Source organism: Callithrix jacchus, chromosome 10, assembly GCF_049354715.1.
Source record: "Callithrix jacchus isolate 240 chromosome 10, calJac240_pri, whole genome shotgun sequence".
NCBI lineage: Eukaryota > Metazoa > Chordata > Mammalia > Primates > Cebidae > Callithrix > Callithrix jacchus.
In genome coordinates, this window is record NC_133511.1 from 11,437,932 (window position 1) to 11,465,433 (window position 27,502).

Sequence of the window (27,502 nt, forward strand, 5' to 3'; positions counted from 1 at the left end):
ACATCTAAGGGCGAGCCCCGGCTTTTCAACTTAGTGACAGTACAACGGTTAACAAAGGAACAAAAGTGCACCAAGAAAACACAGACGCAGCTTACGCAGGGTCAGGAAGGACAGGCTTGCTTCCCTGGAAGTCTACGCAAGCAAACTGAATGCTTGCACAAGCCAGCTCAAAGGTCAAGCTAAGCTGCCTTCTCTGTTGAGTCAGGACAAGTTGTCTGGCAAAGACCCCCCGGGGCTCTGCATCACAGTGGCCGCACTGTGGGATTTCTGCGAGCTGAGGGCAGCCCGTTATTTCAACAAGGCCTCATTAGAAATCACGTATTCACCTGTTTTCCTTCTTATGAAACAAGAGGCATCCTCAGGTTCACATCTTCTTGGTAGCACAGACAGAGAAGCAAGACCTGTTCTCTTAAACCTGAGGGGTAAACCCCACATAAATTGTAGAAAGAAACACCAAGATGAATTCCATCGTTGCTGAGACATTTTTATTGGCATAGGTTTTGTGTGTGTGTGTGTGTGTGTGTGTGTGTGTCTGTCTGTCTGCTTCATATTTTCTAATCAAACAAACAACTAATGTAAGCTACCTAGGATGAAAAACAACAATAAATGTTTGAGACAATGAAACAAATCCACAGGCAACTGCAGCCAAAGCCAACAGAAGGGCCACATAAAGCTTGTTTCCTGAGACAAGAAAACCTTTGTGTCAATGGGAGAATAAGACACAGTCTGGTTCTTTTGATGATTTATTCTATGCACACAACACATTAGGACATTTAGAAACTCATCCATTGAACACATTTTTATTGAGCACCAGACACTGTTCCAGGCACTGGTGATCCAGTAGAAGATAAAACAGACAAAAGTCCCAGCCTTACAGAGCTCCAAAAGCCTATATTCCAGTGAAATCAAGATAGGAAAACTTTTCCCTTAAGTTTAAGGTAGTTTAAAAAAAAACAGGATAACTAATTCATAGAGAACATGGCCAAGTTATGAGTAAAAGAACAACTCCTCTGAAGAGCACCAAAACAAATTCTCTCTATTGCTTAAGTCAGAAAGAAACAATGAAGCCCCTGTGGGGTTACCCCAAAAGACAAACCCCCTGACCCATGCTTGAGAAAGCCAGGGTCCGTTCTCCCTCTGTCAAACAGTTTTAGGATGGAGAGGTCAATGCTTAGGGCTCCGTAGGGGGAGACAAAAGGGCATTTTAAAAGTCTGTCCCCAAACCAATGGCATTTCCAACCAGAGTAAAGCAATGGTTCCAATGCGAATGTCTCTCAAATATGAAATCCAACAAAGAGGAATATAACTTGCAGGTAATAAAAAATAAAGAACCATGAAACTAAAAGTAAAATGTTTATAGCATAATAGCTTAACATATTAAAATGAGAAAATCGAAAAAGGTTTTGCTTAGGAAAATACTTTTCTTAGCCCAAAGTCGTAAAAGGGAAACTTACTGTAAGGTGATTTGGCAGTTTAAAATGCAGACAGATAACCTTTGACTTACAATTTCTGTTCTGTTTTTCTAAGGCAGGACAAATTTGAAAGTATTCAGTAAAACTTGGTTTTACGTAACAAATGTATAAAGTCTTAGAGTCGTCATCAAGCCTTCACTAAACAGAACAGGACTTGCTAGATTTCAAAGAGGCTGTGAACAAAATCAACCATTCAAAAACCAAAAGGGTAACAAGCAAACGGCAGAGCAAGATGCACTGAGAGAAAAATAAACTAGAGTAAAACCTCATCAACCAAAATTCATGAGACAAGGTGAGTTTAACTATGTGAAAATAAATTTTTTTTTTTTTTTTTGAGGCGAAGTCTCACTCTGTTATCCAAGCTGGAGTGCAGTGGCACAATCTTGGCAGACTGCAACCTCTGCCCCCCGGGTTCAAGCGATTCTCCTGCCTCAGCCTCCTGAGTAGCTGGGACTACAGGTGTGTGCCACCATGCCCAGCTAACTTTTTTGTATTTTTAGTAGAGGGGGGTTTCACCATGTTGGTCAGAACTCCTGACCTCACATAATCCCAATGGGTACTTTTTAAAAAGGGCTTTAAAACTGCTTAAGTAGTTCAAATAGGCTTCCTTACTATTAATTTGTTTCCGTAAATTCTTTGGCTTAACTCACTATTTGACATTTCAGAATTAATGAGGTTTTACTGTGAAAGTAGAAAAGCACACACTTCAGTTGTGAGACTCCAGCATCACCCATACTAAAAAGTTAGCAGTAAAACTGCCGTTTGGACAGCTACTGTACGATGCAGCAAGGACCAGACGTTAATACTGTCAGAAGCAAGGCCAGGTAGAGTAGGAAATCTGCATAGTATTATGCCTATGGTTCTTAGAGTCACTCAAAATACAGAAGTGCAATCTTACAATGAAACAGAAATACTGCTTATTAGAAGAGACCACAGGTAAAGCTTTTTAAGTAAGAGAGAGAAGTATTTTTAAATGTAGGCACAGCGGTAAGGTATTCAAATTCAGTCAGGTGTCAACATCACACGTTAGCAGCAAGATGCATCCACACTTCAGGTTTCTGAATGACATGACTACAGACAAAATCAAGAAAATAAAAATCAAAACAACCACTACACTAACCTTGAGCTTCCACATTCCCCGCCACCACCTTTTTCTTTTTCTTTTGAGATGGAGTCTTGCTCTGTTGCCCAGGCTGAAATGCAGTGGCACAATCTCGGTTCACTGCAACCTCCGCTCCCAGGTTGAAGCCATTCTCCTGCCTCAGCCTCCCAAGTAGCTGGAATTACAGTGCCCACCATTGTGCCTGGCTAATTTTGTATTTTTAGTAGAGACAGGCTTTCACCATGTTGGCCAAGCTAGTCTTGAACTCCTGACCTCCTGATCCGCCTGCCTCAACCTCCCAAAGTGTGGGGTGGGATTACAGGTGTGAGCCACCAACACCCAGCCTCACATTCCCTTTTCAAGTGAGACTGATGCAGATCATCATCATCCGGAAAATGTGGCTTTCACTGTGGTCAAATCTCGACATGTCTCCCGAAGAGTTTATAAAGTAAGTTATTCTAAACATGTACATTTAACTTTGGAATGATGGAGAGACACAGAGATATATGTAAACATCAAGAGAATCACTCTACTCCACATCTGGGTCCACACCTCTCCAGGCTTTGTCTGGGACATTATGTGGCTGGGGCCTGATTGCAGTGAGCGTGTGGGAGCCCAGGTGGCAATGGATAAAGCATTAGGAGACAATCAAGTATCAAGTGTCAGGAATTGGTCAATCAGAATGGCTTAAATAATTAGTTAACAAGGAAGATGAATAACAAACAATCCCATTTCATCTTTAGAAAGAAGTAAGTCACTGAAATTTGATTTCTTCTAAGTTGTTGCCATTTGCTTGGATGAGATCTTGAAGGTTTTCCATCTTTCTCCACCCAGTTAAGAACATATTGACTAGAAATCTGTGATAAGAATTTAGTAAAGGCCTTTTCCCTCCTGCTCCTCATTATGCCAACGCAAGAACTGGAAAATTCCAAACAAAATCAGGTTAGTGGTACAGAAAGTTTATGAGCGATCTACGTGAATATTAAGCACAATAATTATCCAACACATCAGACTAACAACTTCTCGTTGTGGTCACTGTCTTTACTCGGCCAGGCTAATCAGAGGTTCAACATTAAAAACTGGTTAAATTACAAATGAAAAACTGTTCTTAGCAGTGAGAATCATATTTCCTACCCAGTCCTAGACATGTAACTAAGAAAAATAGCCTGCTCACTGATGAGAAAATGGTGGGCCAAGAGGGTTCTAATCGGAGAGACACCAGCATTCCAGGATCTCACCACCCTCCCTGCTTCCCATAATACTTATCATCCTACCCCCTTAACACCTCTCACATAATAGAGATAAATCCCAATTAATCAAACCATAAGCTGCAAGGCAGAAGGAGGAAATACATACCACTTATAGCTTCCTGTGCGAAGTATTTGACATCCATGTCTTCATCTTGACCTAATTTCTGTAGTATTGGCTTAACTTCTCCCTGTAAAGCACTGACATTCAAAAATATTATCTGTGAAAGACAGTCTAATGGGCCAGATAAATCCTTTTTGGTGTATATTCTTTAAGGTAATTGTTAAAAGTAAAAAAAAAAAAAATTTAAACTTGACAAATACACAAAATAATGTCTAAAGAAATTCTTAGCAAAAGTAGCTTCAGACAATGATCTACACCATATACAGAGCTTAAATATAAAAGTCATAGTGGACATCCTCAAGAATGGTTGCTAAATCATTTTCTTTAAGTAAACCCAGATCTTAGGTAAAGTGAAAATCACTGAATTTAATTTTAGCTAATTAATCCCCACTCTATCGTAAAATTTAAAATACACTTTTAAAACAAGACTAAACACTAAAATCTTACCTGGTATCTAGAATTGGTCCAATTTTTTGTAGAGATTTGGCCACATTGAAACGAACATTTGCTACTTGGTCTCCAGCCATTTTTAATACGATGGGCAGCATTTGCTTAGTGGTTATTTCCTGACCACAGGCCTCAGACAGTGCCTAGCAAAATAAGTAAGATGGCACATTTAAAACACTTAAAAAAAATTCCAGTATCTAATGAGACAAATTAATACTTAATAAACCAATAGGAAAATATTTATGGTTTGAGCAGCTCAGTGAGGGACACAGGAATCAAACGATCAGAGAATTAGATCAGAATTCACAACTAAGTTGCACTTTTAAAATACTGTAGTGTTTTTTTTTTTTTAGACAGAGTTTCACTCTGTCACCAAGCCGGAGTGTAATGGGTGTGACCTTGGCTCACTGCAACCTCCACTCCCTACCCCCACCAGGTTCAAGGGATTCTCCTGCCTCAGCCTCCCCAGTACCTAGGACCACAGGCGTGCACCACCATGCCTGGCTAATTTTTGTACTTTGGAGTAGAGGCAGGGTTTCGCCATGTTGACCAGGCTTGTCTCAAACTCCTGACCTCAGGTGATCCACCTGCCTCAGGCCTCCCAAAGTGCTGGGATTATAGGCGTGAGCCACTGTGCCCAGCCAATACTGTAGATTTTAATATGAATTTTAAAACTGACGTTTTCTCTCATCTCCTATTCCAATTAATCAAAATAAGACATATATTCCAAATAGAAGACAGTATATTCAGAATTCAGAAATAGTCATGAATAATTTTGCTTTAACGTCTAAGCTTAGCAATAACAATTATGTTATACTTACATTAATGCAGAATAATGTGGTCATTCTATGCAAGTAATTAGGATCATTTGCCATTATTAACACTTTGGGAACGATGGTATTTTGGGCCCACTCTGTACCAAACTTCTGAACTAGTTTCATGAGATTGTTGGTAGCAGCTTCTCGGATGGCATATACTGCGGAAGAGGTCAAAAACACATTCTCATATTGCTTATTGTTTTTTAAGCATAACCTAGTATACTAACGTGAACATCAAATGTGGACCAAAAGCAAAACCTCTCTGTAATCAGACTCCACATGTAATCATGCTGCAATGATAAGCATACTGAGCTCCAACTCAGTTTCCAAATGTGCATATCCAAGGTAAAGGGATGCAAAGAGCTATGTGCATCATCAATTATTTAACAAATACAAGTGCCTATTATGAGCTACAAAAAGAATACAGAAGATACTTTCCCTCACAGGTCATACACTCTTATGAAAGAAATGAAAGCTAACATATTCCATGAAGTCACATGGTGCAAGAGTAATTAGAATGAAGTATGGCAATGTGAAGTAAGGGCTGTGAGGGTTCTAACAGTGCAGAGAAGAGAGAATAAGGAAGGTCTGGGGAGGTTTCAGCAAAGGAAGAAGGCTTGCACTGGGCAGTGATTAGGGAGGATCGATGTAAGTGGAGAGAAGCAGGGAGGAATTCCTAGAAAGGGTAAAGACATGTATCCAGGACACAAAGGGAAAAAACTGAAACCAGTGAGACTTCAAAGTTAGATAATCAGGGTGGACCCAGACCACAGAGCATCTTGAAAGACTCAGAGTTGATTAGAAAAACAGTGATGGGTTTTTAAAGCAAACTTGTGACCTGATGACCAATGTGGAATTTTAGCAAGATTATTCCAGCAACATCATCACAGAGAACCGATGCTGAGTCAGAAAGACATCAAGGAAATGCTGTAGAGGCCATTGTGGTCATCTATACAACAGCAAATACAAACATCAGACTAACGTGCATTCTTCTCCATTAAAATGCTTAAGTTGAGACAAGATGTCAAATGACTTTGAATCAATGTGCCTGCCTTAACATCTAATAATTCTCTATAGCCTTTGATAAATTATCAAAGACATAAAGCTAGACAATAAAGGTCAGAGCTACAATCTTCTCACAATTAGTTGCTATATACAGCACTAAACCAAGAAAGCCTGGTGTCACTTCACTTTACAGATCCAGTGAGACTCAAAATTTGGGCTCAGATTAACAAATCAAGGGTGGTAGGTACTGATTCCTTATTCTCTCCAGGTGGGCCCAACTTTCCTGGGATGATTGGAAGGGCAGGAGTACCTATCTAAGCCACAATCCCAGTTGCAGGCAATTTATACAAGCCTCCAATCAAGAAATAGCCAACTTTTGCTATTTGCAGATCCTTCACGGCAATTATGTAGAGAACGGGCAAGACTTGTCTATGCCTTTGATAAATTAGCATAGACAAGTAACCATAGAACTGATAATCAACACTTAAACTGACAGTCTATGGGAGAAGCAACCTGTCAGGAATACTTAGAAGCACTAAGGAGCAAATTCAAGTCAACTAACTGTTTGACTGTAATACAGGTTCCTTCCCTTCATATCCACAGTCTTTGTCTTTGGCCCAAACCCTTCCCTGTCCTTCCCTCTAAGGTAGAGCTAGCTAGAGAATTTGTGTCTTCTCCTCTAATTACTTATTTTCTTTTGTTTGTTTTTTTTTTTTTTTGAGATGGAGTTTCGCTCTTGTTACCCAGTCTGGAGTGCAATGGCGTGATCTCGGCTCACAGCAACCTCTGCCTCCTGGGTTCAGGCAATTCTCCTGCCTCAGCCTCCCGAGTAGCTGGAATTACAGGCACGCGCCACCATGCCCAGCTAATTTTTGTATTTTTAGTAGTGACAGGGTTTCACCACGTTGGCCAGATTGGTCTTGAACTCCTGACCTCAAGTCATCCGCCCACCTCAGCCTCCCAAAATGTTGGGATTGTAGGCATGAGCCACCATGCCCAGCAAATTACTACTTTTTTAAACATTCTTTAGATTTTTATCATAATGTCACTACCACAGAAATGGATTTCACCGCCAGAACCAGAAACTGGGCACACACACGCATAGACTTGACTAACTGCACTGAACTCTACTTGGCCAGATGCCTACTATGTTCTTGGCTTCTCTGAAGTCTGTTTTCAGAAGAATGCTAACCATTCCATCCACAGTCCTGCCTGTTTTCTTTTGTCTATTTCTTTTCTTTTTTTTTTTTTTTTTGAGACGGAGTTTCGCTCTTGTTACCCAGGCTGGAGTACAATGGCGTGATCTCAGCTCACCACAACCTCCGCCTCCTGGGTTGAGGCAATTCTCCTGCCTCAGCCTCCTGAGTAGGTGGGATTACAGGCATGCGCCACCATGCCCAGCTAATTTTTTGTATTTTTAGTAGAGACGGGGTTTCACCATGTTGACCAGGATGGTCTCGATCTCTTGACCTCGTGATCCACCCGCCTCAGTCTCCCAAAGTGCTGGGATTAAAGGCTTGAGCCACCGCGCACGGCCTGTCTATTTCTTTCTTTCTCTCTCCCCATTTCCCCTCAACCTGGCCGATCTGCAAGGTTTCTTTGAATGTCTATGCTCACTGATACTTTCTCCTTTCTCCTATAATAAATAAATAAATTCTCCTTCTACACTCCTCCCTCTGATTAAAACTGTCTACTCAACCACAGGAATATAGGTGGGTGATACTTTCTTCCTTATATGTCTCTGGAATTTTCACAATGTTCTTTTAGTAGTTTAATAACTAGGAAAAAAGTTTGAAAAACTCTAACTGATCCAGTGAGCACTATTTAACACTTATCTGAAAAGCAAAAGCAAATAAAGTTCCTATGATTAATTAGAACAACTTCAGAGCTGTTATTTCATTGGAGAAATTTTCATTGGTTCCTGGAGAACCTACTTCAGCATGCTGCTGCAGTGAAATAAACAAGACTTTCTCCTGCTCCCAAACTGAAAGAGAAAATCAGAAAAGAGGAAGGAGTAATCAAGTTGCACAGAGAAAGCAATCTTACAGAGAAAGGGTATCAGGAATCTAATTCTTTGTGGAATATTAGAACTTTAAAAATTCCTCAAAATAAAACACAATCTTAATCTAAAATGCCAATTTTTAAAGAAAGCATTGAATGACTTGGAACCAACCCAAATGCCCATCAATGACAGACTGGATAAAGAAAATGTGGCACATATTCACCATGGAATACTATGCAGCAATAAAAAAGAATGAGTTCATGTGCTTTGCAGAGACATGGATGAAGCTTGAAGCTATCATTTCCAGCAAACTAACACAGGAACAGAAAACCAAACACTATATGTTCTCATTCATAAGTGGAAGTTGAACAATGAGAACATATGGGCACAGGAAGGGGAACATCACACACTGAGACCTGTCAGGGGGTGAGGAGTGAGGGAAGGGAGAATATCAGGACAAACAGCTAATGCATGCAGGGCTTAAAACCTGCATGGCAGGTTTATAGGTGCAGCAAACCACCATGGCACATGTTTACCTATGTAACGAACCTACCTGCACGTTCTGCACATGTATCCTAGAACTTAAAGTGAAAAAAAAGCATAGAATGAGCTGCTAGGACACACCATTCCCCAGTAACATTAAGTATTTATCAGATATAACAGAAACATTTTTTTTAAAGTTATTTCTTTCCTATGATTTGCCAAATTTAAGTTTTATTTAAAAAAAAAAAAAATTGGCCACAACAAGATAACTTTAGAGAAGAAAAAGAGAAAGAAGTCTTTACAATCCAGTTTGAAAACACTGGAAATACCCACATATATAAGCCCTTATACATTTTCACCTATTTTTTCACATCCTTCCTCTTCACACTCTTAACCATGTGATCCTCCATATGATGCAAATATGCCTTTAACAAAACCACCTACAGGTATACCTGTATCATCATTCCTCTCAAATTTCCAAGCATTAAGCATCCACAGATGAACAAAGAGATACACTCAATTCATATATAAAATACATAAAAGAGACTGTAAAACTGAATCAGGATACCTCTCACATCCACTGAAACACGGAACTAAAGCTCAAGGGCAATGTCGCATGAGACCCCGGGGTCACTTACACTCATCAGAACAGGTCTAAGGCAACACTGAAGCTGTCAAGTCTAGACCTGGGACCTGGCACAGAGGGTACATCTCTCACCCACTGCTGCCTGGCACACAAGGGGATACATGCATATACCTCTACCTGAAGCCTCACCAGGAAGTCACCTGCTCATTCCTGCTGTCCTACCTGACTTGCCCAAGCTCACCCTCTCCTAGTATTGTAGCAGCAGCAGTGAGGGCACAACCAGTAAGCCTTCCTTTCACCAAAACCAGAAATCCAGGCCCTCTCTATCCCTATGGCAAAGCTAATGTTTCCCACACCTAAGAATCCTCTGCTGTCTCACTGTGTATCTCCTCTTCTATGTCACCTCAAAAAAGCCAAGTGGCCATTTCTCCCACCTAGGCCTTTTATCTGATTCCAGTCTCCGTCCAATCTAATGTACAGCTGCTGAAGACACCAATTACAGGATGGTCAAAAAGAGGATCCTCAGATATGGGAGGAGTACGTAGATATAAGAAAGAAATGGTCTAAAGATAATGTAATAGATTAAGAAATAATTCAAATAAATTATTTAAGAGAAAATAAAATCTAAGATACAAAAAAACTGGTAGAAATATCAAATTTATATTCAGAAGACTAAACTTTAGAGCCTTTCTTCATTCCTACAATATTAAGGCACAATATCTGGTCAGACTGAGATTCCTTTCTAAAAGGACATGAACATCATGGATATATAGGATTTCAATTATTTGTTTTTATCTACTCACCATGGTCCACAAGCCAAGCCATACATAAAGAATTCAGCTTTTCATCGAAGAATTCCACACCCTACAGATACAGAAGATTTCATTAATATACGTTGTCAAATTCAGAAATAAAGATGGTCTATCTATACACCAAGTTTACCTTAAGGCTAAAAAAATTGTTTCCAAATAAACTGAATTCATTAAAGAGACAGAAAGGAAACACCAAAGGATTTGTAAACAAACCATATATCTATTTTATTGGATAGAAATCATAAACAAAAAAAAAGCATAGGAGAGCTGGCATAGGCCCTGCTAGGTAAAAGAGAACAGGGTGGCCAGAAGCCAGCCACGACACTGTAATAGAGTGGGAAGAATGCACTGTGAATGGTCTACCAAGCACAATCTGGATTACCCATAAAAATGAATTACCAGGAAAAGACCTGTCAGTAATATTACTAATTCTCAATTGTCTTCCCTTTTTGGTTACTATCATAACAAATCCTTAAGGATAAAGCAACTGACCTCAAGACAGAGATATCCCCAATTAAGAGTATTTTTGAAACAACAGGAGAAAGCCCTGGAGGGAGAATAAAGCATGCCCAGGACTACAGGAAATGTGGCTCAGGCATGGCTTGCTCTCCCAGCCCTGTTCCTCTTGACTGTCAAAAGGTGGCCACTTCAGTGAAGGCTGGGGATGGGCTCCTGGAGCGGATTTACACAGCCCTCTTACCCTGGGGCTTCTACACCACATGGGAGAATGCTGTGATAGAAACTTTCCTAGTGCCTCCCTTCTGGGGTCTACATGTTTATAGTCTTGCTTCTTTGAACTCTAAGAAGTTCCTGACTGGCGATTCTATATTTTATATAAAGAGAGGTAATATAATGTTTCAGTGCTTTGAAAATAGTGATTAAAGAAAACAAAATAGCTTTTTTTTTTTTTTGAGACCGAGTCTCATTATATTGCCCAGGCTAGAGTACAGTGGCGCAATCTCAGCTCACTGCAACCTCTGCCTTCCGGATTCAAGCAATTCTCCTGCCTCAGCCTCTCAAGTAGCTGGGATTATAGGCATGAAGCACACGCCCAGGTAATTTTTGTATTTTTAGTAGAGTCAGGGTTTCACCATGTTAGTCAGGCTGGTCTCTAACTCCTGACACCATGATTGGCCCACCTCAGCCTCCTAAAGTGCTGGGATTGCAGGTGTGAGCCACTGCGCCTGGCCCAAAATAGCTTTGTATTAAAAGATCATTATGAACAAATCTTGGCATACACTTAGATTACATCAGCCAAGATTTTTTTTCATATCAGGTTGCGAATTTTCCTTCAGTTTTAATTAACCTTTATTTTCCATTTTTTTGTTGGTGGTAGTGGTGGTGTTTTTGCGACGCAATGTCTCTCTGTCACTCAGGCTGGAGTGCAGTGGCATGATCTTGGCTCACTGCAACCTCTGCCTCCTGGGTTCAAGCAATTCTCCTGCCTCAGCCTCCTAAGTACCCTCCCAAGTAACAGGCGCCCACCACCACACCTGGTTAATATTTTGTATAGTAGAGATGGGGTTTCACCATTTTGGCCAGGCTGGTCTCGAATTCCTGACCTCAGGTGATCCGCCTGCCTCAGCATCCCAAAGTCCTGGGATTACAAGCATGAGCCACTATGCTGGATCTATTTTCTGGTTTTTGTAGTTTAACTTTACACTTACTTAACATGGTCCATAAGCGAGGTCATACCTAAAGTCTTGAGAGAATTTTATAAATTTACTATTTGATATAAAAATATTTAGAGATGGAGAGAGATCCAAGATGGCCATCTAGCAGCAGCTCAGGGTTGCAGCTCCCAGTGAAGGCACAGGGAGTGAGTGGACGCCAGACTTCCAGACAAATTTTTGTTGCGTACGGACCAGGAGATTCCCAACGGAGGAGCCCCAGGGGTCACCAGCGCAACTCTCTTGGCCGGTGCAGCTGTTTTGCCGGTGTCCCAGCACGGTGGTTCTCAGTGTGGAGTATGTGGGACTGGGTGCCCTTTTAGCCGGCGTTTGGAGCTCCAAAAAGGCAGAGTCACCCATTCGGCTGACTGAGAGGGGGACTGAAGCCAGGAACCAGACCGGGAGACTCCCGGGCAGAAAAGTGCCACAAATCTCAGCGCCACTGTTTCAGCCGGCGCAGTCACCACAGGGGAAATTGCATAGATCACGGCGCCTTTGCGGCAGGCAACTGGGGCACCTGAGAGAGAATCAACCGTTCAGTTAGAAAAGAAAAAAAGGGGGCTCTGAGACAGGGAGCCAGGTGATTGGGCTCAGCTGGTCCCACCCCACAAAAAAACAGCAATTGTAAACTCGGACGGTTGAGAGTTTCACAGCAAGCACAGGTGAACCCAGAAAGGTCCAGCTCTGTGGGGGAGGGGCATCCACCAAAGGAAAACAAAGAAACAGAAATAACATCACCACCAACAAGCTGGAGGTCCACTCAGAGACCCAATCTGAAAGTCAGCAATTACAACGATGACAGGTGGATAAATCCACAAAGATGGTAAGAAACCAGCGCAAAAAGGCTGAAAACATCTGAAATCAGAATGCCCCTCCTCCTTCAGGGGATCGCAGCTCCTCATCAGCAAGGGAACAAGGCCTGATGGAGAATGAGTATGATGAATTGTCAGAATCAGGCTTAAGAAGGTAGATAATAAGAAACTTCTGTGAGCTAAAAGAACATGTTCTTTTTTTTTTTTTTTTTTTGAGACAGAGTCTCTGTGTCACCTGGCACCAGGCTGGAGTGCAGCAGCATGATCTCGGCTTACTGCAACCTCTGCCTCTCAGGTTCAAGCAATTCTCCTGCCTCAGCCTCCTGGGTGGCTGGGACTACAGGCACACGCCACCACACCCAGCTAATTTTTTTTGGATTTTTAGTAGAGACGGGGTTTCACCATGTTGGCCAGGATGGTCTTGATCTCTTGACCTTGTGATCCGCCCGCCTCAGCCTCCCAAAGTGCTTGGATTACAGACTTGAGCCACCGGGCCCGGCCTGAACATGTTCTAACCCAATGCAAAGAAACTAAGAACCGTGAAAAAAGGTTTGACGAAATGCTAACAAGAATAGACAATTTAGAGAGGAATATAAGTGAATTAATGGAGTTGAAAAACACAGCATGAGAACTTCGCGAAGTATGCCCACGTTTTAATAGTCAAATCGATCAAGCAGAAGAAAGGATTTCAGAGGTCGAAGACCAACTCAATGAAATAAAAAGAGAAGACAAGATTAGAGAAAAAGGGATAAAAAGGAATGAGGAAAGTCTCCAAGAAATAGGGGACTATGTGAAAAAACCTAATCTACGTTTGATAGGTGTACCTGAATGTGATAAAGAGAATGAATCCAAGCTGGAAAATATTCTTCAGGATATTATTCTGAAAAACTTTCCCAACCTAGCAAGGCAGGACAATATTCAACTCCAGGTAATACAGAGAACACCACAAAGATACTCCTCAAGAAGAGCAACCCAAAGGTACATAATCATCAGATTCACCAGGGTTGAAATGAAGGAGGAAATGCTAAGGACAGCCAGAGAGAAAGGTCAGGTTACCTACAAAGAGAAGCCTTTGTAGACTTACAGCAGATCTCTCAACAGAAACCCTACAAGCCAGAAGAGCGTGGGGGCCAATATTCAACATCCTTAAAGAAAGGAACTTTCAACCCAGAATTTCATATCCAGCCAAACTAAGCTTCAAAAGTGAAGGAAAAATAAAATCTTTTGTGAACAAGCAAGTACTCAGAGATTTCATCACCACCAGGCCTGCTTTACAAGAGCTTCTGAAAGAAGCACTACACATAGAAAGGAACAACCAGTATCAGCCTTTCCAAAAATATACCAAAAGGTAAAGAGCATCAACATAATGAAGAATTTACATCAACTAATGGGCAAAACAGCCAGCTAGCACTTGAATGGCAGTATTAAACTCACATATGTTATTATTAATCCTTAATTTAAATCAACTAAATCCCCCAATCAAAAGACACAGGCAAATTGAATAAAAAGTCAAAACGCATCAGTAAGCTGCATCCAGACCCGTCTCACATGCAAGGATACACAAAGACTCAAAGCAAAGGGATGGAGGAAGATTTACCAACCAAATGGAGAGCAAAAATAACTAACTAAATAAAAAGCAGGAGTTGCAATTCTCACCTCTGATAAAATAGACTTTTAAGATCAAATGAGGCAAAGAAGGACATTACATAATGGTCAAAGAATCGATGCAACAAGAGCTAACGATCCTAAATATACACACACCCAATACAGGAGCACTCAGATACATAAGACAAGTTCCTAATGACTTATAAAGAGACTTAGACTCCCATTAACAGTGGGAGACTTTAACATCACATTGTCAATGTTAGACAGATCAACGAGACAGAAAATTAACAAGGATATCCAGGACTTGAACTCAGACCCGGAACAAGTAAACTTAATAAACATTTATAGAACTCTCCACCCCAAATACACAAAACATACATTCTTATCAGTACCACATCACACCTACTCTAAAAGTGACTACATAATTGGAAGTAAATCACTCCTCAGTAATTGCATAGCATTTCACAGGTTTAAACGAAATATTGGTTGGCTGCTTGTTTGTTATTTTCCTCCCTTATTCCTTCCTGTCTCCATTGTTAAGCATAATTATTGGCATAAAAGAGGTTTTCAATATCCATTTTTAGACTGCATTCTAGCCTGGGCAATAAAGCAAGACTCCTCTTCTCTCTCCCTCTTTCTCTTCCTCTTTCTTTCTCTCTTTCATTCTTTTTTTTTCTTTTTTCCTTTTTTCTTTTTCCAAAAAAAAAAAAAAAGAAAATTTAGAGATAAAGAAAAATTAAGAAGAATATATACACTAACAAGAAGTTGAAATTGTAAAACAAAATGTTCATGACTGAGGCATGTCACCCCTGACAGACAGGTTATAAGTCAGCCAAAGACACCATCTGCCTTGCTTTCACACTGCTCTCTATAGAGCTAGCAACCCTGGGAAACTTTCCAGGTCTAGAAGGAGCAGAGGTTAAAAGAAATGGTAGTAAAATGCACCCTCCCTTCCAGACAGCTTTCGTCTTTAGCAGCTCAGTTAAGCGCTGCTCCTCTCCACTCTGGAGAGGAGATCCATGGCAATCATAGCACTTGGGAGTGACAGAGAAAAAGGATGACAAAATAACTTCACTTGATCCCATTAGCTGTGCACTAATATCTCCGGCATCCTTTCAAAGAATGAGACTCTTAAAATTTTATAAAACATATAATGCCACAGACATCCACAAAATGCATGTTCATAAACTAAATGTACTAAAATTAACAATACAAATTCAAGAGTTCAAGAAAAGAAAAAATAAATTCCATATGCTGTGACCCAAAAGGAATGGGAGTGAGGAAGGGAAAACAAACTGTAGTATAAACTGACACAGCTTTCTCAAAAAATACTCAACAATCAACAAATGCTAGCCATGCACAATGGCTGACGCTTATTATAATCCCAGCTACTCAGGAGGCTGCGGCAGGAGATCATTGAGGCCATGAGTTTGAGACCAGCCTGGACAGTAGAGATGGGAAATAAAATACAGACCCTGTCCTTAAAAGAGATCACCCAGGCCGGGCGCGGTGGCTCAAGCCTGCAATCCCAGCACTTTGGGAAGCCGAGGAGGGTGGATCATGAGGTCAGGAGATTGAGACCATCCTGGTCAACATGGTGAAACCCCGTCTCTACTATAAATACAAAAAAAATTAGCTGGGCATGGTGGCGCGTGCCTGTAATCCCAGCTACTCAGGAGGCTGAGGCAGGAGAATTGCCTGAACCCAGGAGGTGGAGGTTGCGGTGAGCCGAGATTGCGCCATTGCACTCCAGTCTGGGTAACAAGAGCAAAACTCCATCTCAAAAAAAAAAAAAGAGATTACCCATCTCCCCAGATAGACTGTAGCAGACAGTTACAATACTCTGTAATAAGTGTGCTACCAACAGGATAAAGGTACATCAAACTTAGAACTGTCTAGGCCACCTACTCAAAAAAAAAGGAAGACATGGCTATAAAACCTAGCTTTGAAATTTTAACTAACACGGTATTAGGGTAGAACTAATCATGAAACCCAAATAGTAACAGATAATGTGAGAATGTGGACTCTGACTAAAATACTAACATTACAAGCTTCAGTACTCCTTTTGTTTTCTTTGACATGAAGTCTCACTCTGTTGCCTAGGCTGGAGTGCAGTGGTGTGATCTTGGCTCACTACAATGTCTGCCTCCTGGGTTCAAGCAATTCTACTGCCTCAGCCTCCTGAGTAGCTGGGATTACAGGTATGTGCCTCCACGCCCAGTTAATTTTTGTATTTTTAGTAGAGATGGGGTTTCACCATGTTGGCCAGGCTGGTCTGGAATTCCTGGCCTCAAGTGATTCGCCTGCCTTGGCCTCCCAAAGTGCTGGGTTTATAAGTGTGAGCCACCACGCCTGGCCTTTCAATACTTCTTTTCTATATGACGACTCCTCAACTCCCTTTAATCAGAATGTAGGCAAAGTGGCAGCCAGGGACATTTTGCTTAGAAAACAAGACAAACAGCGAAGTTTCCTTGAGAAAAAAATCACAGCAGACTCACCCTAGAACCATAATCCCTTTTCTTCTCAGTTAAATATTTCTTAAGTCACAAAGGCATTAATTATTATAAAATTTACATTATATATACCAAGAAACTGATCTTACTATTCTATGGCTTTGTTTTTTGGTGGTGGTAAGGTAAAATATGTTTCTGTAATACAGGCTGAGGATCCCAAATCCAAAAATCCAAAATGTGAAATGCTCTGAAATCCAAAACTTTTTGAATGCCAATACAATGCTCAAAGGAAATTGTTCATTGAAGCATTCTGGACTTTGGATTTTTGAATTTGGGATGCTCAAAGAGTAAGTATATATAATGCAAATATTCCAAAATCCACTTTTGGTCCCAAACATTCTGGTCCCAAGCATATTTAGATGAGTAATACTCAAGCTGTACTTTTTTGTTAGAAATGTATGCACTAATAGGCAAGCCACGGTGGCTCACGCCTGTAATCCAATACTTTGGGAACCAAGGTGGGTGTATCACCTGAGGTCAGGAATTCGAGATCAGCCTGAAGAACAAGGTAAAAACCTCGTCTCTACTAAAAATACAAAACTAGCCAGGTGTGAAGGCACATTCCTATAATCCCAGCTACTCGTGAGGCAGAGGCAGGATAATCAGTTAAACCCAGGAGGCAGAGGTTGCAGTGAGCCGAGTCTGCACCATTGCATGCCAGTCTGGGCAACAAGAGTGAAACTCCATCTTAAAAAAAAAAAAGGAATTAGGCCGGGCGCGGTGGCTCAAGCCTGTAATCCCAGCACTTTGGGAGGCCGAGGCGGGTGGATCACGAGGTCAAGAGATTGAGACCATCCTGGTCAACATGGTGAAACCCCGTCTCTACTAAAAATACAAAAAAATTAGCTGGGCATAGTGGTGCATGCCTATAGTCCCAGGTACTCAGGAGGCTGAGGCAGGAGAATTGCCTGAACCCAGGAGGCAGATGTTGCGGTGAGCCGAGATCACGCCATTGCATTCCAGCCTGGGTAACAAGAGCGAAACTCCATCTCAAAAAAAAAAGGAATTTATGCACTAATAAAAATAAAAGCCATCCCATAGGCAACAAGAACAAGGCCATACTTTCATGTATCTAAATAAACATAATCATACAGGCTACTAGGCCTCCGACTTGCCATGGTAAATTGTCACTATTTAACACTACAGTTCATGGAGCAACACATACTCACCAGCTGGCCTGCCAGCAGTGGCATATACTCAATGATGGCCAACCGGACCCTCCATTTGGCATCTTCAGCCAGCTCCACTATGGCAGGCAGGAGAGACTGAGAGAGCTGACGAATTCCAATCACTTCATTTACACAATCCAAATTGGAGATGATATTCAAACGAACTTCAGGACACTGCAAGTACACAAGCCACAAATGACCACATATAAAAATCAAGTCATCTGCCCAACAGTCTCCTGTCAGGATAAGATACAAACTGCTAAGTAAGTTTCAAAATTAGAAAATATTGACTCAGGTGAAAAAAATGGATAGTCTTGAAGAAATAATACTGAGTACATAAATAATTCAAGGAACATAAGTTATCTTAATCAGAAATTTCAATTAAAAGTCTGTAAGATTAAAGACTATGAGAAAAGTCTCTACGATGGTAAAGAGCATAAACTCTGGAATTAAATCAGATGCACTCAAACTTCAGATCCGTCACTGTTGAAAGACCTTGCTCAAGTTACTTTAACCCTCAAAATTTTTGATACTTTATTAAACTTAAATCAAAGAAACTTTTTAAACAAAGACACATTAGCTATAAATAAACCAGGGAGTATAAAGCAAACATCAGGTAAAGATGATAAATAGACATTTCTAGATTTACTTTAATGGGTCCTTGTGACCATTTTCTAAGGAACCTATAACCCCATACCCAAAATCACAGGTGTTGTCATTGGTTTAAAGGAAGTTATGCTTTTTTAATCCATTTCCTTTTTGCGGGTTCTCTTTTAGTGAAACCCCAAACCAAAATCAAATCAAATCAAATTACTATCAAGGGCAACAGAATATAAAGCAAGACTCACCTCATCCTTTAACTGAGCTAAAAAAAGAGGTAGAAGATGTTCGATGGTATTCTCTTTGCCCACAATAGTAGACAATCCCATAATTACAGAAGCTAGAGCCGATTTGACATGTTGACTGGTATCAGATACTAATTCCTAAAATTAAATCAAAATTAAAAACCTTTATTATAAGACAACAGAAACTTCCATACCATTTCCCAAGGATGTATTATTTATTTACTTATTCTGGGAGACAGAGTCTTGCTCTGTTACCCAGAATGAAGTGCAGTGGCGTAACCTTGGTTCACTGTGGCCTCGACCTCCCTGACTCAAGTACTTCAGCCTCCAGAGTAGCTGGGTCTACAGGCATGCACCACCAGGCATGGCTATTTTTTTTATTTTTTGTAGAGATAGGTTCTTGCTATATTGCCAGGGCTGGTCTTGAACTCCTAGGTTCATGTAATCCTCTCGCCTTGGCCTCCCAAAGTGCTGGGATTACAGGTGTGAGCCACCACGCCAGCCTGATTTTTTTTTCTTTTTGGGACAGGGTCTCACTGTCACCTAGGCTAAAGTGCAGTGGCGTGATGATACCTCACTATCATCTCAACCTCCTTGGCTCAAGCAATCCTCTCACCTCAGACTCCAAGTAAGTGGTACTACAGATGCATGCCACTAGGCCCAACTAATGTTTATATTTTTTTGTAGAGATGGGGTCTCACTGTGTTGCCCAGGCTGGTCTAGAACTCCTGGGCTCAAGAAATCCTCCCACCCCAGCCTCCCAAAGTGCTTGGATTACAGGCATGTGACACCATGCCTAATCCCAAGGAATTTAAAGACAGCACTATTTCAATATTGATTAAACTGATAGTGTTTCCTCAGACTACTTGTTAGGTAACATAAACCTATGCACCAAAGAGTATTTTATAATTAGAATAGGTTAATAAGTGATAAACAACAATGTCACAGGTTAACATATCTTCCCCACTCATTCTTTGTCAACATCTTTAAACCAAAGAGCTTTAAGGTAAGCAAACTAAGATTAAGGTTTACCTTCATATAAATCAGAGTGAAAGAAAATAAACTGAAGTCAGGTTTACCTTTATATAGGGCAGAATGTGATTCATAATTATGGTCTCTCTATCTTCAATGGGCAAGTTCTCACAAAGTTCTAAAAGACAATTAGGAAAGAAAATGTTTTTGCAGGGCCATTTACAAAGAGCCAAATGAGGACATTTAACCAGGCCTATCAACAATTTCAGTTTAATTCATATGTTAAAGTAAGTAAGAAAAATAGCTCTTGTTCTAAATACACTTTTTCGTTAATCTCTATGCCACTGCGTACCACACCAATCCAACCGGAAAGGCATTTTTTTTTTATAAAAACAAGACAAAATGATTTATTGGTTTTAAATATAAAGGGAGTAACTTTATGTGACAATGTGGCATTTCCACACACTGAAAACACCCCTATGCATTTTTAAAACATATTCTAGAACAAAAACATGCAAAATTCACTAACAAAAAAAATGCACCAAAAGGAATGACACATGTTCCAACATAAATTGTACTCCTTAACCTTTTACTTTGTGGGCAGCCGCTGCCCGGACTTCAGCTTCACAGTCTTTAAGTAGGTTCTGAAAGGCGGGGACGAGGTCATTTAGGGTGATTTTAGGACCCACAGCTTTCTGGAGCTATAAAAGAATTTAAATGAGTTTTAATATACACCAACAAAATAATTAACAAGAACAAAATAAAATTGTGCAATCTTTAAGTAGGTATTTTTGCCATAGCACTTTCCATTGAAAAAAAAATTCAAGAACTTTGGGTAAAACAGCATATTTATAGGTTTCCAGGTTTATTTCCTTAGTACTTAAAAATGATCATTTTACCTCTGAAAATCTGTCAGCTACCATATAGCGAACTCGCCAAGATTTATCTTCTGTGGCTTGTCGAAGTGCAGGCATCACCAAGGTCTCAAGGTCATCCTGATACAGTAACTGGGCAATACTGACACAAGCTTCCACAGCTAGGAGGCGCACTGAATCCTAAAGGAACAAAATTTCTATGATTCAGACATTTACTGAGATCTATGGGAACTGTTGTGGGGGGTGCAGCTGTTTAAAAAAACCACCACGACAACCACCACATCTTATATGGTTTCATGTCTTTACATCCTTTTTTTTTTTTTTTTTTTGAGACAGGATCTCACTCTGTCACCCTGATTGGAGTGCTGGTGCAATTTCAGCTCATTGCAACCTCTGCCTCTCAGGCTCAAGCAATTTTCTTGCCCCAGCCTCCTGAGTAGCTGGGATTACAAGTATGTGCCACCACGACAGGTTTATTTTTGTATTTTTAGTAGAGATGTGGTTTCACCATGTTGGCCAGGCTGGTCTTGAACTCTTGACCTCAAATGATCCACCCGCCTCCACCTCCCAAAGTGCTGGGATTACAATCGTGAGCCACCATGCCTGGCCATGTCTTTACATCTTGAAAGAGCTGCTCCCTTTACCTGGAATGGCATGTCGAAGACATTAAGATAAAAATGACTTTGTACGCTGTGTAAACAACAAAGTAATTACCTTGGCTAGAATGCAGAGTTTTAGGAGGAAAAGGACAATAAAAATTTTAAAATTAAGTGGAAAAAAAATTTGAATGATGCCTTCAAAGCCTTACTATAATAGGAATTTGAGGGATAAAAATGAAAAGAATACTTGTACAAGTTATTTATAACAGATTAGTACAAAGGTAGAGAATAAGGGTAAAGGAAATCACTTAGGAAGCTCAGTTTTCAAAACACTCAGACCAGGGTGGCAGTAACAGAAGTATAGGCAGCATAAAATGATGACTTAAGAAGAAATACACAGAAGAACTGAAAGTTAGAAATCAGAAACAAAATCAGTTGGATTTAAATGATAAAGATCAAAAATAACTTTGAGGAAGTTGTGGCTAGAAAAACACAGAAATTATAAAAGTATGATATTAGTGAACTTGGCTTTCCAAATGTAAACAGCCAATGTCAATGTGACACCTATTTCCTTTGAGCAAGTGGAAAACACACAATTAAGACAAATCAATGAGGGACCTGGTGCAGTAGCCCACCCTGTAATCCCAGCACTTTGGGAGGCTGAGGTGGGCAAATCACCTGAGGTCAGGAGTTTGACGCCAGCCTGGCCAACATGGTGAAACCCTGTCTCTACTAAAAATACAAACATTAAAATTAAAAAAAAGAAAGAAAAAAAAGAAAAAAGGCTAAGCGTTGTAGCTTACTCCTGGAATCCAAGCACTTTGGAGGCCAAGGCGGGCGGATCACCTGAGGTCGGGAGTTCAAGACCAGCCTGACCAACATGGTGAAACCTGGGAGGGAGGGAAGAGAGGGAGGGAGTGAGAGAGAGAGAGGGAGTGGGGGAGAGATGTGGGGGAGGGGAGAGAAAGAGAGAAAGAAAGAAAGAGAGAAAAAAAGAAAGAAAAACATTAGCTGGGCATGGTGGTAATCCCAGCTACTCAGGAGGCTGAGGCAGCAGAATCGCTTGAACCGGAGAGGTGGAAGCTCCAGTTAGCTGAGATCGCACCATTGCAAGACTCCATCTCAAAAAAATAAAAAAGACCAATCAATGAGAAATTAGAAACTGAGATTGTAGATTTATATATTACACTATATAGGTAGAATCTTAAAACATGTAAACATTAGCACCCAGGAGAAATAAACCAAAAATTTTAAGTGTGTACAATAACAGTTATGTATATACGCACACATTTACTTGAGAGATATTAAGGTAACTCCAACTTCCAAAATATTACATATCTTAAAAACTGTATATCAGCAATAACTGACTATGTGCAAAGACACACATCCTCTGTATGCGAGCATAAAGGCTAAAAAAGACAGGACTAAGTTCTTGGTAGGGATTACACAGATATTTTTGGATTTCGAAAATGATGGCTAAATCATGGGACTGCTAATCAACTACTGAAATATAAGCTAATACATATTTGTTAAAAAATTACTTCTGGCCAGGTGTGATGGCTCAAGCCTATAATCCCAGCACTTTGGGAGCCCAAGGCAGGTGAATCACCTGAGGTCGGGAGTTGAAGACCAGCCTGACCAACATGAAGACACTGTCTCTACTAAAAATACAAAATTAGCCGGATGTGGTGGCACATGCCTGTAATCCAAGCTACTCCGGAGGCTGAGGCAGGAGAATCGCTTGAACCCGGGAGGCAGAGGTTTTGGTGAGCCAAGAACGTGCCATTGCACTCCAGCCTAGAAAACAAGAGCAAAATGCCGTCTCAAAAAAAATTTTTTTTAATTACTTCTCTGGCTGGGTGTAGTGGCTCACGGCTGTAGTCCCAGCACTTTGGGAGGCCGAGGTGGGCAGATCACAAGGTCAGGAGTCCAAGACTAGCCTGGCCAACATAGTGAAACCCCGTCTCTACTAAAAAACACACAAAAAAATTAGCCAGGCCTGGTGGTAGACACCTGTAATTCCAGCTACTCAGGAGGCTGAGGTAGGAGAATTGCTTGAACCCAGGAGGTGGAGGTTGCAGTGAGCCAAGATCTTGCCATTGCACTCCAGCCCTGACAGTAAGAGTGAAACTCCGTCTCAAAAAAAAAATTACTTCTCATCCAGAACTTGTTTTTCTCTCCTATACCTGTTTCTCCGCCCAGAATTTTCTCCATCTTAATGATGACACCACCATTCACCCAGTTGCTCAAGCAAAAAATCTAGGAGATCTTGACTCCTCTACCCGCCATCCAATCCAATAGTATTAAGTCCTACTGATCCCACTTCCTGACTGACATCCAGATCCTTTCCATCTTTACTACTGCCACCCTATTACCATCATCATCTCATGCTGAGACTTGAAATGTGGCTGGCATACATTATTTATTCATAAATAATTTTGGAAATTTTTGGTTGAATACAAACATTGTTAATTTCACCTATTTCTTTTTACTTTTAAAAATATGCCCATTTAACTCAATTCAGGAATTCATAGAAAAATAAAAAATAAAAATATGGCCAGTAGACAACTTAAAATTAACAAATATCTTATATTTCTGCTGAACAGCATTGTTTTAAACTGTAATGTTTGTGTAACAGAAGTGCAAAGAAGGATGGGCATGGTGGCTCACGCCTGTAATCCCAGCACCTTCAGAGGCTGAGGCAGGCAGATCATCAGGTCAAGATATCGAGACTATCCTGGCCAACATGGTGAAACCCCATCTCTACTAAAAATACAAAAATTAGCTTGGCATGGTAGCACGTGCCTATAGACCCAGCTACTCAGGAGGCTGAGGCAGGAGAATCACTTGAACCCAGGAGGAGGAGGTTGCAGTGAACCAAGATCGCAGCACTGCACTCCAACCTGGCATCAGAGCAAGACTCTGTCTGAAAAAAAAAGTGCAAAGAAAACTAAGGAGGTGCTTACCATAAAAGTCAGGATAATGTTACTCTTAAGGAAGTGTGGAGTGGCAAGTGGAAGAGGAAAATCCTGTGTTTGAAAGGAAATCCATGGAGGGATTCTGGGGTAGTGGCTGTCAAAGTAATGTCTCCTACGATAGTTAACAAGTTGGTATTACCTTATTTTTTTTTACTTTGTTCAATAAGTTGTACATTTATTTTGTGCTGTTTACTATATGTTATTCTAATAAATTTTTTAAATTGTTATGAAAACAGGATTTAGATCTTTAGATTTAGGATCTGAAAATGAGACTCATTAATATGTGTCCTGGTGCTTGTGGTCCTGTACATATGAAATGATCTTAGGGCAGACAACATGCAAACTAAAGCCTCTTCTAGAGTCCAGGAACTCTGGGAGCTAGCTGTGAAGGACACAAATTCTGGAGCCAAACCACCTAGATTCAAATCCTGACTCCACTACTGCTAACTGTGCAACCTTGAGCAGGTTATTTAAACTTTGTGTGCCTTTGTTTTCTAATGTGTAAAATGGGCTATCTCATGGGCTGTTGTAAGGACTGAATTACTTAATACACATTACTTAAAGGCAGAGAAAAATTAAGTATTTAATTTAGACATTTGCTAGTTTTATTGTTATTTCTACATCGAAGAGATCTAGATCGTCCGAATTAAATACTATTATGTGAAGTAATCCTGTGCACTACTATACAGGAAGCAGAGGGTCAGATAGCTTTCCTAACACATTCCAAGCTTACTTATCTGAAAAGTCAAAAATTCCAGGAAACATTACTCCCTCATATTACAATACAGCCAGCAATTCCCAAAGGTATGTTATGCCTCTATGGAGCTTTGGTCTTCTTTTCCAATTATGGCTCCCATTTCCACTCCGACTCCCCCTTCTTTTAACAGCTGCTAATGTAAGAGAGAAACCATGGTCTGGTTAAGAAAGAAACATAAGAACATTGAGATGAGCATGCTACACTTTAACCAGACCAGAATCAGCACTAATTCTGCAAAAAGAATCCTAACAAGAAAACCAAAACTCCCCAAAGAAATTCTGAAAATTTGGAGGAAAGGAGCATATCTGTGCCCTTTAAATACTAAGAGCTAGTTTACCTGTTCATCTGAAGCTAGATTAGTGAACAATGGAACAATTTCACTTTTCACACTGTCTAACTCCAAAACTTTTGCAAATTCACCCAATTTGGAAGCAGCAGCACGTCGTACCATTGGTGTGTCATCTGAGCACAAGGAACGGAAGTACCTGCAACATAAAACAATGAATATATTTCCCATCAAATAACACTGACTAAGCTGCCCCTACACACACAGACTTTCAGCGGTTTTATCTTACAATAATCAGTGATTGGGCTTCTACTCATAGAAGTAATGAAAATAAAACATATTCAACTGGATGATTAAAAACTGACATCATAGGCCAGGCATCGCGCCTCGCACCTGTAATCCCAGCACTTTGGGAGGCCCAGGTAGAGGATGGCTTGAGGCCAGGAATTGAAAGAAGACTGGACAACACAGCAAAACTCTATCTCTACCCCAAAAATACTTTTTTTGTTGGGGGAACTCAAGTGATCCTCCCACCTCAGCCTCCTGAGTAGCTAGGAATATATTCAAATCCTGAATATATTCAAGTCGGGATTTGAATATATTCCTAGGCGCACACCACCATGCCCAGCTAATTTTTTTTTTTTAGTAGAGGCGAGGTCTCAGTATGTTGCTCAAGCTGGTCTTGACCTCTTGAACTCAAGCAATCCTCCCACCTCAGCCTCTCAAAGTGCTGGAATTCTAAGAACAAGCCACTGCACTCAGCCAGAAAAATTTTTTTAAAACTAGCCAGGAGCTAGTCTATATGTCTATAGTCCTAGCTACCTGGGAGGCTGAGGCTGGAGGATCACTGAAGCACAAGAATTTAAGGTTGCAGTGAGCTATGATTATGCCATCGTGCTCCAGCCTGGGCAACAGAGTAAGACTTTATCTCTTAAAAAAAAAAGATATCATAAATCCTGCTACCCCAGTATCAGTCACTCACTGATAACAAAGTACTGTGTAAATTATCAGCTACAAGTCCCCAGTAATCCCAAATAACTCAAAAAAATACCATAGCTTACTGTCTAATGTCTGCTTTAACAGCATTTGATGCCCTGGGATAGCACACGCTGAACAAACCACATGCAGACGTGCGAGAGGTGAACCAATCCCCACTTGCTAGGCGTTTCACCAGAGGTACAAAATAAGCTTCCAGAGCAACGGGAGTATGCTCCTGGGAGATCTGTCTCAGGGACTCCACAGCTCTGTCACGAACAACAGTCTCTTCCGCAGTCGCCAGATTTTCCAAAGGAGGCTGAATGGATTAAAAAAGAAAACCAGAGAAGAAAACTTATTGAATCAGGTTAGAAACAGATTATCACCTTTTAAAGTGACTGAAGGGAGGTGGTACATGTAACCAGAATGTTAGCTCCATCACACCAAATGGTTACTTTCAGCTCACACAGTGATAACATATGGTGCAGAGAACCCGAAGACACGACTTTATAGAAAAGCCAAAATCTCATGTCCCAGATGGCAATTCCCAGATGGTGTCTACAAATGACACAGTGTAAGAGACTTGACACAATATTAATATTACTGTGAGCTGAATCACTAGGTTTAAAAGATATATAGCCAAATTCAGACAGGATCGTGTGTATTTCCTCAATAGTAAGTACAAAAACATGATCAACACTGGGCACCACATTTACAGGATAACAGCTTGTCAGGTCACTGAGTCCACAGCCTTTTCAGTATTATTCTACCATTCCCAGAGGTGCAAGCAACCCTTATCCACCATCTCCATGCCATCCTTTTATCCAACCTATAAAATGCTGAATACAAAATAGCTTTTTTCAGAACACATTCAGCAACTTTCCATTAGCCACAGGGCAGGAGTTTCTGACAGAACAATCAACTGAAAACTACAATGACGGCCAGGTGCAGTGGCTCACACCTATAATTCCAGCCCTCAGGAGGCTGAGATGGGCAGATCACGTGAGGTCAGGAGTTCGGGCCAGCCTGGCCAACATGGTGAAACCCTGTTTTTACCGAAAAATACAAAAATTAGCCAGACATGGTGGTGCACGCCTGTAATTCCAGCTACTCAGGAGGCTGAGGAATGAGAATTGCTTGAACCCAGGAGGCTGCAGTGAGCCAAGATTGTGCCACTGCACTTAAGCCAGGGTGACAGATAACAGAGACTCTGTCTCAAAAAAAAAAAAAAAAGTAAAGTACAGAGATGGCAGGGCCCCTTGCTTACAGCTTTAGAAACAGAAGAGGCCAAAGCAGGTGGATGGTCTAGATTAGGATCAGTAACTGAATATGGCATGGTCTAGTAAAA

At 40.8% G+C, this 27,502-nt stretch overlaps 1 protein-coding gene across 4 annotated transcripts in view; it reads right to left on the reverse strand.

Moving 5' to 3' along the window:
* The window catches only part of PPP2R1B (protein phosphatase 2 scaffold subunit Abeta), a 43,651-nt gene that overhangs the window by 11,303 nt on the left and 4,846 nt on the right, over positions 1-27,502 (reverse strand). For 3 of the 4 annotated variants that reach the window (XM_035264496.3, XM_009006770.5, XM_009006775.6), the window contains exons 4-14: positions 26,241-26,473; positions 25,231-25,378; positions 20,584-20,739; positions 20,271-20,385; positions 19,792-19,862; positions 18,716-18,850; positions 17,868-18,041; positions 10,090-10,150; positions 5,214-5,368; positions 4,393-4,535; positions 3,931-4,022 (exon numbers count right to left, since the gene is read on the reverse strand). In XM_035264496.3, the coding sequence (XP_035120387.2) occupies positions 3,931-4,022; positions 4,393-4,535; positions 5,214-5,368; positions 10,090-10,150; positions 17,868-18,041; positions 18,716-18,850; positions 19,792-19,862; positions 20,271-20,385; positions 20,584-20,739; positions 25,231-25,378; positions 26,241-26,473 (1,483 nt within the window). Of the gene's footprint in view, positions 1-471; positions 3,493-3,930; positions 4,023-4,392; positions 4,536-5,213; positions 5,369-10,089; positions 10,151-17,867; positions 18,042-18,715; positions 18,851-19,791; positions 19,863-20,270; positions 20,386-20,583; positions 20,740-25,230; positions 25,379-26,240; positions 26,474-27,502 lie in introns of those variants that run through there. The other variant, XM_002754377.8, reaches the window with a different exon arrangement.